General features: G+C 34.6%; 1 protein-coding gene across 1 annotated transcript in view; it reads right to left on the reverse strand.

The window, feature by feature from the left end:
* Window positions 1–1,096: 1,096 nt before the first annotated feature.
* The window catches only part of LOC102808300 (developmentally-regulated GTP-binding protein 2-like), a 56,355-nt gene continuing 44,086 nt past the window's right edge, over window positions 1,097–13,365 (reverse strand). Inside the window, exons 10-13 of the mRNA XM_085502606.1 lie at window positions 12,352–12,517; window positions 7,481–7,539; window positions 7,323–7,376; window positions 1,097–3,711 (exon numbers count right to left, since the gene is read on the reverse strand). Of these exons, the coding sequence (XP_085358732.1) occupies window positions 3,625–3,711; window positions 7,323–7,376; window positions 7,481–7,539; window positions 12,352–12,517 (366 nt within the window). The 3' untranslated portion in view covers window positions 1,097–3,624. The remainder of the gene's footprint in view (window positions 3,712–7,322; window positions 7,377–7,480; window positions 7,540–12,351; window positions 12,518–13,365) is intronic.

Genomic DNA, 13,365 nt, shown 5'->3' on the forward strand with positions numbered 1-13,365 from the left:
AAGAACAGAAGTAAAGAAAATAATAAGCAGACATTGATATTAAATTAACATCTTATTTTCTACTTGAAATGCCATTGGAAATGGGATATAACTGATGTATTGCATACGTCAGTAATGTGATTTCTTTGATTCATGATATATGGATTTACTTCTAGTCAGGTCATATTCCAAGTGCAGATATTTTAACATATTACAGGTAAACATTAGTGTTGTATTGTACTTTTTTGTGTTTTTGCCCTCAATACTATCCTTTGATCGAATTTGTATGACACATTTGATTTGTAACTTGTGCAACTCTTTTGTTTGTATTCAAAAAATGATCCTCTGATTCCAAATAGTTGCAACAAATAAATACTATAAGACGGATAGCCTCTTTCAAAAAAGATTGTCCCAGATCCTTCCAGTCTCAGTACTTTTCTGAGGCCTTGTACATATACTGCAAGTATATGCATAAATATAGATGTAATTGGTAAAACCATGTTCACAAAGCAGTTATGTATGGGTATAATTGATTAAAGACCCATGTATTATGAGTCATATGCAAAACAATCTATGCATGTCTGTGTTTTCGATTGAAATATGTATGTACAATGTATTGCCTATTTATTTCAAATTATTATATTTAAATTACATGGACTTTTAAACACTGAATTAAATACACTGAAGGCACTATATTTTGGTTCAAGTTGGAATGCAGGGCAGGGCAGGGCAGTAATGGGCGTAATGGACAATGGCCATGTAGAACCACTGTATTCATTCAATGCATAGCAATACATTAGTTGAATATCAACAAAAAAGAACAGCAAAACTATTGTTCAGCTTTTACCATAGGAGTCAAGTTTGGTTCTTGCCAACAATTATTTTATATGGTGAACCAACACTTTCAGTCATCACACAATCTATATGGTGAACCAACACTTTCAGTCATCACACAATCTATATAGTGAACCAACACTTTCAGTCATCACACAATCTATATGGTGAACCAACACTTTCAGTCATCACACAATCTATATGGTGAACCAACACTTTCAGTCATCACACAATCTATATGGTGAACCAACACTTTCAGTCATCACACAATCTATATACTAAGTTTCCTTAAAATTTGAAGAGTTTATTCATAAATATCTGAAAGCAGTTTAATTTATGCAAATAATATGCAGTGATTTGAGATCTAGACTACCGGTAATTGGATAAGTGCATTAACCCAGGTATTCTATATTTCATTAAAATGTAAAGGATGGTTCTGAAGACATCAATTTAACACTGACACATAATGACAGATAAGAAAACAAAGATTACATTTGTGTGTTTGTATATAGGAGTCAAATAATGACAAAAATGAGGTTGATTATCCTTCAATATTTTATTAATTATATCTCTCAGACACTAATGAAAGAAGTATTTTGCAAGACTTGTGAATGTATGAATAAAACATTTTAATATCACAGATGAAATGCATCATACTCTGAGAGTATGAATTTGAGGAAAAAGTGTCATGAATATTCAAATAGAAATGATTTTTAGCAAATCCAAATGACAATTGATTCAAATTTCATTAAAAATTTATCCTTTTGATTCATCAAATATTTGAATATTTCATGCATACCTCAAAAACTCCAATAAAAATACTCAGGGGGCAATTTATATTACAATCTTTTCTCAACCCGCTTTTGCTCATAATGCAAAACAGCTTGTGCTTACAGAAGAAGGGATGAGTTGGGTGGCAGTACTAAGAGACGAACGTGTCCTTAGAGTGTAATCATAAACATTCATCAAAATGTGGCATGGCATTTTGATAGACAGCTTGCACAGAAGTCAAGATTACAATTAGTGCAAACAACATTTCTGGTATTCACATTTATAGGCCAAGAAAGGCCCACACATTTTGTCCTAGGTTTAACTGTTTTGAGGTTATTCAATACTAAAACAAAATCAAAGAAAGCTTAGAAAGAACTCCCGTGTGCTGAGAGTATTGAAGACACATTAAAAATTAATTCAAAATTACTTGTACATGAGATATTGATGGAAAAGCTGAAAACTAATTATGTAAATCAGGTAACTAATATGAACAGAACAGAACAAAAAAATTATGAATTATTATGCTAATTAGAGAATTAATATTAATCAAAATTAATCAGGCCTGTCTATTGTCCTAGAGCATTTATGTACCAAATTTTATTCAAATGTGATGATCAGTAATTGAGATATCAGTGTTAATTATGTTAATTAGGTGATTAATAAGCATAAATATTTACCAAAAACTAATTGGGTTTCTGCATAGTTCTCTTTAAAAGTTCCATTACAATCCAATTTGTGGTTCTTTATATATCAGTGGAACATTATGCAAATTAGGTAAATAATATCCAATTAAAACTAATCAGGTGTCTGCATAATCCTAGAAGATCTATGTAGCAAGTCTCATTGAAATATGATTACTACTTGATATATCAAAAGCTGAAAATTAATTAATTATGTAAATTAGGTAATTAATATGTACTCATATTACCCTAAAAACTATCAGGTCTGTGCAGTGTCCTATGACATCTATGTATCAAATTTCATTGAAATGTGATGATTTCTACTTGAAATATCAAAAGCTGAAAATTAATTAATTATGCAAATTAATATATACTCGTATTACCCTAAAAACTATCAGGTTTGTGCAGTGTCATATGACATCTATGTACGAAGTTTTATTGAAAGTGATGATTAGTACTTGAGATATCAGTGGAAAAGCCGAAAATTGATTAATCATTATGCAAATTAGGTAATTAATATTGCACAGATTTTCACCCAAAACTAATCAAATCTGCGCATTAGTTTGGAGCATCTGTGTGCCAAGTTTCATCAAAATCCAATGAGTGGTTCTTTAGGTATCAGTGGAACAGTCATGGAACAGCTGAAAATCAGCTAATTATCATGCAAATTAGGTAATTAATATGCAAGGATTTTTACCAAAACCTAATCAAATCTGCGCATTGGCCCAGAGCATCTATGCACCAAGTTTCATCAAAAACAGATGTATGGTTCTTGAGATATCAGTGGAACAGACGGACACACAAACACACATACAGACATACTAACTGCAAAAACTCCCTTTTTGTGCTTCGCACATGGGAGTCAAACATATGCTGGTAATGTTCAACATTTCACATTTATCAGGTCTAGTTACTACAAGACTAGTCCTGGATGCTTTTGAATACATGCATTCAATGTTGATTTAGATTAGCCTAAACATATTCTTTTTTTGGGCCTTATTAATACAAACGTGTGAGTTTCAAGCATGGCATGGCTGGGTGGTGTTCTTTTAAGATGTATCAGTATTTAAATTAACAGGTATCAATATGCAATTACACAAAGTTAATTATTTTCGAATTGATTCAGCATAATTTCCAGTAAGTTTTGAATCTAACACTTTGTTTTTTTTTGATACAGTGGTAAATTAACATTCTGGAACCCACCTGATATGCAAAACAAATTTTTAAATTGCATATCATAAAAACGGGACAAGCATCATTTATAAATAGATTTAATCACAACTTCTTTGTGGATTGAAAATTTTCATTTGATATTGATAGTTGGGTCACTGAGAGAAAAGAGAGAATACAAAGTAATATCTTATTTGTTGATAATCTGAATAACGTCTTCATCATGCATGATGTGATGTAAACCAACTCTCTGTGGACTGTATTTAACACTGGTTCCCTGAAATGTAGAAATAAATATATAAATGATTACATAAACACACAAGTAGGAAACATAATGATAGTAATTTGACAATAATGAGGTTGAGAATTGTCCTTTGACTGCAAGGTAGTGCAATGGCTAGTTACATGATTACAATACACCATGACAACTCACTTGACCCTCTCAAGGACAGGTTGAATGGAAAGCCAGGGACAATAACATCATAATCAGGTCACCTAACTCACACGCAGCACAGATATTCAGGACCAGTCTTGTAGTAACTAGACCTGATGTTTATCACATATTTCAGCATGTCTTCACTCAGTGATGTTCAGCCAAACAAAGAGGAATGCTATACAACCATCAAGTTCCTTTCACATATGATACAAGTTCCTTTATACCATTATTAAGTACCCAAGATCATATATATAATACACATTTCAGTTCAACTGAGTAGTTTTGGTAATATTGCATCTTCCCATTGTGCAGCTATAATCACTCAAATTCCACCAACTAGAAGTAAAAAGTCATGGCATGACAGCCTCTGAAGTTTTCAATGTAAGGTTATATTCGGCCATCTTAAATTTGGTCACAGAACAAATGCACATGCATCTGTGTGGCATGATGTATGATATGTATTTGAAAAGTTTGAACATGATTTACAAAGGCATGTCAGAGGTATGTCCCTGCAAGAGCATTTGTTGAAACAAAATGGCTATTGGTCAGCCATTTTGAATTCGATCTAAATAACAAAATGACATACAATGTATTATTATGTACACCATATCTGACAATAAATGTCTGGGATTTGATTCTGAAATGGCAGACATCCATGATTTTGATGATTTGTTAGTTTTAAAATGGGTTTCATTTGGCTATCTTGAAATGGATTGTGAAACAAACATTTGTGCATGTATGTGACATGATTATATCTGTCAAATCATAACACAGATATGACTATATAGAACGACATTTATTAAAACAAAATGACCACATGTCAGCCAATTTGAATCAGATTTTAAACATACATGTTACTTTCTGAATAACAAATCCTGGAAAGCGTTCAATAAGTAATACCCCTGATCCACTTCATCTCTATGGGTTATGTTGCAAAAAACAGCTCTGAACTAATTGTGGTTTCTGATTTACAGGTGTTTGAACTGGGTCAATCTGATGTAGTGTACAGGCTTTAATTATTTTGGCTATAAACTTATTTTAATTTTATTTTTTATTACTTTTGTTATTAATGCTCTTTTATTTCATTATTTTACTTTGATTTTGATTTTGTGATTTTTTTTTAATTCCGCCCTACCTACATCTGACCCAATGCCTATGTAACGAGATTTCAACGAGACCCACTATCGACGATTTTAGTCAACGAATCACAGACCTCCTTCAATAGCGCACATGATGACGTCACCGGGCAGAGTCAAGTGGCAAACACACTCAAATAAAATGGCGGATTATACCGGCGTTAGCGACCGTGACTAACACGGCTTTTCGGTATTAAGTTTATCATTGTCAAATGCAACGAAAGTCATTTTTATGTTAATATTGTGGCTAGAATGGTTCGATTTTAGATCGTTATTTCCCATAGTTATTCTGGGAGTGACGATTTTGTTTCCACCGGTTCGATCGAACACCAGTGTCTTTTCCCAGTCGCCTGCCCTGGAGACGGGTGATGTTTGTTGACGATCGGGCCAAAATCGTCTACGGTATTGAAGCTGTAAATATTCATCAAATTGTATCAACATTTTGTACATTATACATTAACTCTTTATTAAAGTAATTGAGCTGATTTAGACTGGAATAAAATATTTTTTATTTGGAACACATCGCAATTGATCGGGAAATATTTTTTTGCTCCAATTTACTGCGTCGATGCCATGTTTACTATAGCTGTTTACAGTGTTCTAATCATTACGATTTACTTATTTTTTTGCTTCCATTCTAGATAATTATGCTCAGTGATGTAAAATTGAAGCGGTGACTGAATGAACGAACGAACCTTGGCTGGCGAAGATGTATCTGGAAGTGTACACATTTGTTGGAAGTGCAAAAAATATTCAATGTAATGACAAAAATTGTAAAATGCTGTGGAATTTCTTTTGCAAATAAAAATATACTAGCAATTTTCTATTAATGGTTTATTCAAGTGGGCAAAATATAATGTACAGAAAGATTGCCCGTATACACTGAAAAGTAAGCAATCGACAGCCTGTGTAAAAGGGGGAGGCTGCGATTGGCTGTTACTTACGTGAGATTTGAACGGGACTTACATAGGCGTCGGATCAGATGTAGGTAGGACGGAATTAACACAAAATCAAAATCAAAGTAAAATATAAAATAAAAGGGCATTAATAACAAATATAATAAAAAATAAAATTAAAATAAGTTTATAGCCAAAACAATTAAAGCCCGTACACTACATTGGAACTGAGTCAGGTGTGAAAAGGAGCCAGTTGAGTGTTGCGCAGTGATCCGGTTTTTGTATTTGAAAGGACGCACACCAAACAAGACTTTTGATGAAATGAAAGAAACTTGTTGTGATGATGCCCCACTATATGACCTTGAAAAACGCTGGCATCGTCAATTCAAACATGGCCGGAAGTCTGTGGAAAAAGCTCCCAGACATGGTCATCCTTCTTCTGCCATTGATGAGGCATCTGTCCGTCAAGTTGAGGCAGCCATTTTGGAAGATCAACGCATTACTGTTCACCAAATAGCCCAAGAGGTCAAGATTAGTACAGTGTCTGTGAAAACTATCATTCATGACCATTTGCATATGCATAAGGTGTCTGCTAGATGGATTCCTATGTTGCTCACACATTTCTAGAAGCAAGAACGCGTTGAGTGCTCAAGGATGAATTTTAAGATGTGCCAAAGCCCAGTCAAAGCAGTGGAAGCACTTGGACTCGCCACCTCCAAAGAAGGCAAGGGTGCAGCCCTCCGCTGGCAAGGTCATACTCACTGGGACCAGAACGGAGTAGTGATGACAGATTTCCCGACAAAGGGTACCACCAATTACAGAAGCCTATTACGCTTCACTTTTGATGAAATTAAGAGAGACTATCAAAATCAAGAGGCGGGGCAAGATCAGCAAAGGTATCCTCCTCCTGCAGGACAACACTCCAGTCCACAACTTTTTTTTTGCAATGTGTGAAATATTTTTTTTCTGTTTTTTTTTCTGGTATTGATCCTTACAGTGTGTTTTTCCAGAATTTTCCCCAATACAAATATGTCACTACCCTAGAGTATCCGATAGTCAACTGAGGTTTCTCAAATTTCTTGAAAATATGCATACAACTTTTGCCAAAATTGATCAATATTATTGAGATTAATAAAACTCTAGGGCTGGAACAAGTTCAGATAAAAATGGTTTGAGGTATTGTAATAAAAAATGTGCACCGGAGACAAATGAAAGAGCAAGGTAAAAATAATGCAATGTTAATATTGTCCCCACAATGTTGACTTGGTTTATTATACAGAATAGAGGGCGCACTACTCCTAAAACACTACAACACATAATATATTATTCACAGCAACATTCCAAGTAAAAGAACAAAGACAAATCAACTGATTCAAACATGCATGAGAGTAGTTAATTGCTTTGACAAGAAGATACTTACATACACTAATGCATATTTAAATGTATTCACCATAGTCCTGTGTATTGCATGGCACTGAAAACATAATAAAAGGTTGTTATTAGTATGCTCCATATATGAATTAAACTGTCAATATTATTATTCAGGATAAAATGATATCATCATAAATATCTTCTTACCACATGCTCCACTGTACAACCTTTTCTTAGAATTAAACCACCTTCCAGGTCAGGAAATTCTGCAATGTAACATAAAAGTGATAACAGTGAGTTGTACATAGTATGTATTATACACAGGTTTGTCAAATCATGTATATATCAATAATACCATAAACAAGCAGCCTCTCGGCTGAGATAGCTCCACTGTTAGCAATGCACATTACAATTAAAGAACTGAAGATATCATTAGAAAATGAACAATATATATATAAAAAGCAACGGGATAAATCTGAAAGAAGTCCACACATAGTACGTATATATGTAATATAAAAGCAATCAGACTTGCGGTTTTCAACAAGAAGTCAAAAATATCACTTTTCACCAAAAATGACAAAAATAATCATCAAAATTGAATAATTGAAGATTTCACAACAAAATTAACAAATCTGAAAGAGGTCCACATGTAGTACCTATATATGTAATATCAAAGCAATTGGAGTTGCGGTTTTTAACAAGAAGTCGAAAATATAACTTTTTACCAAAAATGACAAAAATATTCACCAAAATTCGAGAATTAAAGATATCATTACAAAATGAACAAATCTGAGAGAGGTCCACATGTAGTACCTATATATGTAATATCAAAGCAATTGGACTTGCTGTTTTTAACAAGAAGTTGAAAATATCACTTTTTACCAAAAATGACAAAAATATTCACTAAAATTAAAGCATTAAAGATATCATGACAAAATGAACAAATCTGAGAGAGGTTCACAGGTAGTACCTATATATGTAATATAAAAGCAATTAGACTTGCGATTTTAACAAGAAGTCGAAAATATCACTTTTTACCAAAAATGACAAAATTATTCACCAAAATTAGAGAATTGACGATATCATTACAAAATGAACAAATTTGAGAGTGGTCCACGTGTAGTACCTATATATGTAATATAAAAGCAATTAGACTTGCGGTTTTTAACAAGAAGTCGAAAATATCACTTTTTACCAAAAATGACAAAATTATTCACCAAAATTCGAGAATTGAAGATATCATTACAAAATGAACAAGTCATTGAAAATGACACAGTCCCCGTTAAATTTTTGAAAGTTCTCTTTGTGCTGTCGTATTAAAGCAGGGGGGGGGGTGTATGTCGCGAACGTGTCCTTGAAACTTGAGTTCCAATTGGCGTATACAACAGATTGTTTATTTACATCAAAACACGTGTTTCGTGTCATAGTAATATGGCCAAAAATAAAAACAGCCGTTATTCGGCCATCTTTGATCTGATAATGAAACACACTGATATATATGATGTATGTGCCAAATACGAATGAAAATGGTACATAAATTGTGGAAATATAGTAGTAAGGCCAAAAAGTCAGATTGCTGTCAATCGGCCATCCTTGACCAGATTTTGAAACAAATTGTCATGGACATGCATCCTAACATGTATAAAGTATGTGCCAAATTTGAATGAAAACTGACAGAGCAAGTCCAAGATACCGCATAAAAAAAAAAACAAGATGCCTGCAAATCGACCATCTTTGATCCAATTGCGAAATAAATCGTCATGGACATGTATCCTAACATGTATAATCTATGTACCAAGTTTGAATGACAACTGACAAAGCATGTCCAAAATACAACATTTTCAAAAAACAAGATGGCTGCCAGTCGGCCATTTTTAATGGAATCGCTAAACCACTGCATGTGCATATGTCCCACATAAGGTACCGTAAAAGCTCAATCAATTCGGCCACTCAAATAGTTCGGCCACCTATTTTTTGCGTCATGGTTAATTTTAAAATGTATCCGTTTAGTTCAGCCATCTGTCCAGTCAGTCTATTGTTTGTATTCAATTAGTTCGCCCGGTGATGACACTGTCCGATTTTTACGTCACTCTCTCAACAAAGGTATATTTTCACACAACTATCACGTAAATACAATGTACATGTATAAGCATTTACATCCATGGTATAAGCAATCGGGATATCCGCCAGATGTGCAGTCATGGTGTCAACCGTGGTTGTACAAAAGACGTGTGAAATCTCTAGTACGTCCATGGTGAAATATACTCTGTTGATTGTCATTACAAATTACCCAGTACATCAGTTGTAAATAATCGCTAAGAAAATTCTCATCACAACGCCAAAAATATCGACAACGAACAAATACTTTAAGTCATTGCTAGCAATTACTGACGAAACGAAGCTCCATGGTTTAGGGACAACAAAATTCAGGTCGACACTTGACTCTCGTCTTTGGAATTTCAAGCAATACATACAAAGTCGCAATTGTGTTACGTGAAAGCGTCATTATTATTGGACGTAGTTTTGTTTACACAGTCACGCAGCACGTCAAAATATCTTCTTTTTTTTTGGTTGACCCAAATAAAATCACCGGCTAGATTGTTTTGACACAGTCGTCCCAGTTATGTTCTAAACTTCCTCTTGCAACGTTGTTCGTTTAAAAGTCGGGTGGATTTTTTGTTTTGTCTTAACTGTGGGTAAAACCGTGAAGTGAACACTGCGCTCTCATAGAAGCGGTTTCAGTAGCGGTGCGTGGTTACGGTACAGTGGCACACGAGACGACGTGAGGTGTGAATCCTGGGCCTATCATTTCGACATTGTACGTCAGACTGAGTACTGACTGATGTACATCTTTTAATTTCAAAAGAATATGTGATAATGTTGTGGCTGGTCAGAGTATCATGCTATAAAAGTGGCGATTTCTCTGGGGAAAGACACTCACTTTTAGTTTTCCTACAAGCTATTAGTACTTATTTTGTCGCTCGCTAGCCATGTCTCAATTCGATTCATTTTTTACTAAGGCAACTGCCGAGGTCCCAGCTGTACCTGCTTCTATGTACCGGACAACACCACCCGCCCCGCCCCGCCACCACATCCTCCAAAAAGAGATACCGTAACAAAATATCAGTGTGTCGTCTCGTATTATGTTTTTCAGTGTTATTTATTGTAGTTTATTTAAAATATATTATTGTATTGTATGTATAGTTTAATTGTAGATAATTTCAAAAAAATAGTACAGCAATTAGCAATAAAGCATAATTCTATTCCAGTGAGTTTTTCACGTAACCATGTTTGTTTACATTTACGGGAGCGTGACATAAAACTGTCATCTCCACGGCAACAAAACAGCAGGTGGCCTGGTTGCGTCAGATTTCTTGAACGCGCTTGTAGTTTGTTTTAAAATTGGGTCAAGTCTCAGACTAGTACTACACCTTTACTCTAATCTCGGGAAAACGATATATTTATTCAGTTACCGGTGATACATACTTCAAACCCAGTTTTAAAACGTTGAAAAATTATTCAAACAAATCGACCACTTCGGAAACATATTTTCTATATTTATTCAGTCAATTGGCCCACCCCCAAAAATATTTATTTTTACATGGCCGAATTGATTGAGTTTTTACGGTACTAGGCACATGCAAAGAATGAACAGAATCTGTCCACAGGATTCTGAAATATTACTATTGACAGACTGATGCACGAACGAACGGTCGAACGAACGGACGAACGAACGAACGGACGAACGGACGAACGGACGAACGGACGAACGGACGAACGAACGAACGAACGGACGAACGAACGTACGTACGGACGAACGGGCGGGCGGACGGACAGACGGACGGACGGACAGACGGACAGACTCAGGAACTCACGGATGGTCATGGACATGTATCCTAACATGTATGATCGATGTACTAAATTTGAATGAAAACTGACAAAGCATGTCCAAAATACAACATTTTCAAATAACAAGATGGCTGCCAGTCGGCCATCTTTGATCCAATTGTGAAATAAATCGTCATGGACACGTATCCTAACATGTATAATCTATGTACCACATTTGAATGAAAACTGACAAAGCATGTCCAAAATACAACATTTTCAAAAAACAAAATGACTGCCAGTCGGGCATTTTGAATCGAATCGCTAAACCACTGCATGTGCATATGTCCCAGATAAAGTACTAGGCACATGCAAAGAATGAACGGAATCGGTCCAAGGGATTCTGAGATACGACTCCGGATGGACGCGTGGACGGACGGAGACCGTCCGAACGGGGACTAACAAATCTGAGAGAGGTCCACATGTAGTACCTATATATGTAATATAAAAGCAATTGGACTTGCGGTTTTTAACAAGTCGAAAATATCACTTTTTATCAAAAATGACAAAAATATTCACTAAAATTAGAGAATTAAAGATATCATTACAAAATGAACAAATCTGAGACAGGTCCACATGTAGTACCTATATATGTAATATAAAAGCAATTGGACTTGCCGTTTTTAACAAGTCAAAAATATCACTTTTTATCAGAAATTACAAAAAATATTCACAAAAATTAGAGAATTGAAGATATCATCACAAGATGAACAAATCTGAGAGCGGTCCACATGTAGTACTTATATATGTAATGTCAAAGCAAACAGACTCGTCAAAAATATCACTTTTTACCAAAAAGGACAAAAATATTCATCAAAATTAGAGAATTGAAGATATTACACGAAATGAACAAATCTGAGAGAGGTGCACATGTAGTACCTACCGGTATATATGTAATATCAAAGCATTCAGGCTTGTAGTTTTCAAGAAGAAGTCGAATAAGTAAAACATTGACAATCACTCATATGATAAGCTCCGCTCGACAAAGTCGAGAGCGGAGCTAAAAAGGTATATTCACAGGATTTTATTTTCCCTGAATTCCAAGCGAAAATGAAGTATTTTAGATGTGTTATATAAACATATACATGATATCATATACAGGCTTGCGATATATTGCATACATCCTTGTGATATCATATACAACTATACACACAGATGAATGAACTATGGATTAACATACAATGTAAACTAACCTGAGCGTTTCTTCGTATATACTCGTATAAGTGCCAAATATTCCCACACGACATCAATAAAATAATCTAGATTGAGTTTCATCTCACAGCTAGTAACAATGCAGTGTGGTTGATGTGCTATTCTGTCAACTTCTTCTATGGAAATCTGATCCACTTTGTTGTAAACCTATTGAGGTACAGAGAAAAAGAAACATGAGTACCGGTAACTACATTTGTATAACCAGTTTAAAAAATCTGAATTCTGCTTGGATGGTGCTTCCTAAACTTGTTAAGAATATACAAAAATCGTGTTGATTGTCATGATAGAAATGGCATGATGAAATGAGTAATTTTTAATATAATAGTAAATTATCCGAATGAATATTGAATACAATGGCGTTTTGGGTGCTTAGCCTGGGCATGGAGGTAAAAAGAGTCTCTTTTTACCTCCATAGCTTGGGCTAAGTGTTCACGCACACGATTGTTAGCTGAAACTGAACCGGGTATTAAAACAGGCCAGATTTAATTTTTACTTAGCATTTGTTAGCCTACATTAAGCATTCATACACGTTTTCTTGGCACTGGCTATAAAGGTATCGGTATTTGACCTCTTAGCCCATGCATGGAGGTATAACATGGCCCTTGCTAAGGAGATGTGTGTGAATGCTACGACTGCTATATTTTTTGCATATTGTTTGCCTTTAGAAAGGCTTAGAAGAAAGGCATATTGTTTATTTTGTTTTATCAGATGAACTGTAGCTTATTTGTAAACAGTCAGTGAATGCTGTTGAACAGTTGATTATTGATTATCTCATCATTGGTATATTTACAAAAAAAGATTTGCTAACATGTCATTGGCAACATGCACAAGGCTTTATTTTGCTGCAATAAGAGAACAAATCATACATGTTTAGTTGTCACTGCACTTTGTCTATGTTTTATAAATAACTATGCCACTGGGACCCCCATTAAATCTACTATGATAGTGACACATGTTACAAATTTATACTTATGAATAACAAGATAATGAGAAAT

The sequence above is a fragment of the Saccoglossus kowalevskii genome, chromosome 8 (genome assembly GCF_978046115.1).
Source record: "Saccoglossus kowalevskii chromosome 8, keSacKowa6.1, whole genome shotgun sequence".
NCBI lineage: Eukaryota > Metazoa > Hemichordata > Enteropneusta > Harrimaniidae > Saccoglossus > Saccoglossus kowalevskii.